General features: G+C 38.5%; 1 protein-coding gene across 1 annotated transcript in view; it reads left to right on the forward strand.

Annotated features, from left to right (window-relative positions):
* Positions 1 to 3246, forward strand: part of LOC144240747 (C4b-binding protein alpha chain-like) — a 4984-nt gene extending 1738 nt beyond the window's left edge. Inside the window, exons 3-4 of the mRNA XM_077775160.1 lie at positions 2367 to 2542; positions 3106 to 3246. Coding sequence (XP_077631286.1) covers positions 2367 to 2542; positions 3106 to 3246 — 317 coding nt within the window. The remainder of the gene's footprint in view (positions 1 to 2366; positions 2543 to 3105) is intronic.
* Positions 3247 to 3519: the final 273 nt, after the last annotated feature.

The raw sequence follows: 3519 nt of genomic DNA on the forward strand, positions 1-3519 counted from the left end.
GGGGTAGAGAGAGAAGGAGACACAGAATCTGAAGCAAGCTCCAGGCTCTGAGCTGTTAGTACAGAGCCCAATGTGGGGCTCGAGCTCACAGACTGTGAGATCATGACCTGAGCTGAAGTTGGATGCTTAGCCAACTGAGACATCCAGGCGTCCCTGTTTTGTTTTATTAAAAGTTTTAACTGAAATGTAACTAACATACTACACACAAGTGTACACATGTTAGATGTAAAAATCAATAATCATCACAACGTGAACCTGCCCTTCAAGCACTGCATGACTCTTTTTCCCAAAGAACGTTGCTATGTCAATTCTACGTGTAGAAGCGTGGATGATACTGACTGTACCTTGGTCTACCATCATGTTCCTGTTCGCTTGATGACCTCTCTTGGGGCTATGTGTTCCAGGTCTTTTGGAGATGAATATGTATACCTTAAAAATGCCCATCAAGGCCGGTACAGGGGGAAACTTGCTTTGGCCTTTCATGAATCTTGGAGCTAAAATAGTCTTTTCTCTTTCTGAAGTATAGATGGCACCACAAGAACTCATTAAAGGTTAACTGTCAATTAGGTGTTTTGAACCCTTTGATCTTACTACAATGGCCTGTACTACAATGCCCCCTCGTTCTAGAAAAATCTGTGGACTGAAGTCCAGACTTTTTTGAGAATCACTTACAGGGCTTGGATTGTTGTCTGCCTGATTCTCCCCCATCAGTAAGTTACCATTAATAAAATTCTGGGCAAACTGTATGGAATGGCCTACTTTGGTTTTTGGTCTTAAAGTACCTTTTCAGTTTGGTGGATACTCACACCTTCTATCACTATGGATTAGTTTTGCCAACTTTATATAGAGGAGATCATGCTTGTAGTCTTTTGTGCCTGGCTTCTTTCTTCATTAGGTTTGGAAAATCATCTATGTTCTTACATATAGTGATAGTTTATTCACTTTCATTTCTTTATAATATTATTTTGGATGAATTTATGCCACACTTTATGTACTTTATAAAAGTTTGAGCTTTTCATGTTTTAGAGGCCATTATGGATAATACTCTTAGGAACATGTTTGTGCATGTCTCTTAGTACACATGTGCAAACATTTCTATCAGGAATAAACTCAGGAGTAGAATTGCTGTTTTGTAGAGAATACACATATTCATCTTTAGTAGATGATGTCAAATTTTGTCCAAAAATGGTTATAATAATTTACATATATACATAAGTTATAAATTCCAATTTAGATAAACATAAGTTCTAAATTCCCATTTATTTAACTTTATCAGTATTTTCCTTGATGTTGGAACTTTTTGTGTCTTGTTTGAGAAATATTTGCTTAACACAAGGCAACATTCTATACAACAACAAAATGCAAGAAAAGCATTCTTTTATGTTATCTTACAGAGCTTTATTGTTTTACCTTTCACAATGATATTGCTGACCGACTTGAAATTCCTATGCATTTGTGGTAGAAAGTGGGGGTCAAAGTTTGGTTTTCCCTAGTGAATAATCAATAAGCTGTGTACCACTTATTAAATGGACCATAGTTTCCACACTGCTACTTTTGGCATAATTCAAGTATCTCTGCATGCATGGTTCTGTTTCTGCACATGGAGGTAGCAATTTTTAATTTGAAAGTATCAGTGAGGATTTACCAACATTTCTGTAAGTGCCTGCTTAATTTTAAATGGCTACTCTTATGGATAAATTCCAAAACTTCGTGAGGTATCTGATATCTCTGTTAGAGCCCCACACATCCCATTCATCTTCTCATAATGAAATTGGCCTAATAGGAAATTTCTGGTTGACCACCAAGATTAGGTGTGCCTTCAACTCAAGAGGCTAATGTCTCATCATTGTCTTCACTGAACACAGAAAGACGTTAAGGGTATGTGAAGAAAAATGACATATGTAAGATCATAAAAAGAGTGAGGTTTTGAGATATAGTAGTTTTAAAAATTCAGATTCTAGCACCACAATACTTAGGTTTATAAGTATAATATAAGTATAATAATTTATAATATTATAGTCATGCCCACCTAAAAGCTATGCAACCTCAGGACAAGTCACATAAACTATCTGTACCTAATTTTTCTTTGTAGCTGAATAGAAATAATAATAGTATTTTACTTAGTGCTTTTTCTCTCTAGCCAAATGGAGATAATCATAGCATTTTATGTTGATAATAGTGTATAAAATAACATTGTTCTCATTATTAATTTTATTGTTATAATCATACAATAAATGGAGAAAAAAACAACTCTCACCATGCAGGTATAATTTATTATCAGTGTTTCTCACCCCCTCAGGATTCTTCGCTTTTGTCAGATCTTATTCTGAGAATCAGAGGTTGATCAGAATTGTGTTCCCATTCAGCTCTGTGCCAGAAACCAAAGATAGAGAATGGAGGTGTGACTGCGCATAAGGACCAGTATGTTGAGCCTGAGAATGTTACCGTCCAGTGTAATGATGGCTATGGTATGGTTGGTTCCCCAAAACTCACCTGCTCAAAGAACGGAATGTGGTTGCCAGCAGTGCCCAAGTGTAAGTGGGTAAGTGGCACGCATTTCAGGATATCCTATCATATTCTAAAATTGGTAATCGGCATCAGAGCACTGTCAACCAATGTTGATGAAATCTGATTTTTATCAGGACTCACTTCTGAGTGGTTGAAATCAGCCTCAAAGCACTTGATGAGCTCGTTAAAGCAAGTTCTAATTCTCTCATTTTCTAGCAAGAAGAACCAAACCCCTAGATAGGAGGGCTCCATAGATCCAGGTCACCTGGTCCCTAGCCCCATGCTTTCTACAATACATGTTATGATTTTGCCACACTGTCAGAACTCTTCCTTCAGTTGTTCCTGAAGAAGGCTCCTGGATGTCTTCTGCAGGCTTGCTCCTTCCCTGCTCAGTTATTCACCACCTACGAGGAGTCGTAGTGTGCTGGGTCCTAGGGCGAACACCCTGCTGAGACAGAGAATCTTTTCATTTCTTCCACCAGCTCTGAAAATGGTCGGTTACTCTAATTTTGCGGTCATCACTGAGGCATCCGGAAGAAACCTTGTATTTCCACAGGTGGAGAGAAGTCTCTAAATTTATCCTTTTATCTCTTTTAGGAAGATCAGATGGGCTGCGAACAAGTGCTAGTAGGCAAAAAGCTCTTGCAGTGTCTCCCCTACCCAGAGGATGTGAAAATGGCCCTGGAGGTATATAAGCTGTCTGTGGAGATTCAACACCTGGGCAGCAGTCCAGCATGAGGAGGAATACCATTTAGAAACCAGTATGTCCACACACCCCATGCCTGCCGCCTCCCTGCAAAAAGGGAGAATTAGGTACATTTTTCTAGTTAGCAATCCTACTAATTGCTCCTTAAGTACCATTTGCTTAAAGAAAAAAAGAAAAAAGACCTGTGTTAGGAGAATCTGTTGATACCCTTAAGGCCACTGATCATGTGGAGCTATTGACTTGTATCTTTGCTCAGCCTATGCTTCTGCTGTCCTGGACATGATGGAATGACAGAAATAAATAAC

This window comes from Crocuta crocuta, unplaced genomic scaffold, assembly GCF_008692635.1.
Source record: "Crocuta crocuta isolate KB4526 unplaced genomic scaffold, BGI_CrCroc_1.0 scaffold207, whole genome shotgun sequence".
Classification (NCBI taxonomy): Eukaryota; Metazoa; Chordata; class Mammalia; order Carnivora; family Hyaenidae; genus Crocuta; species Crocuta crocuta.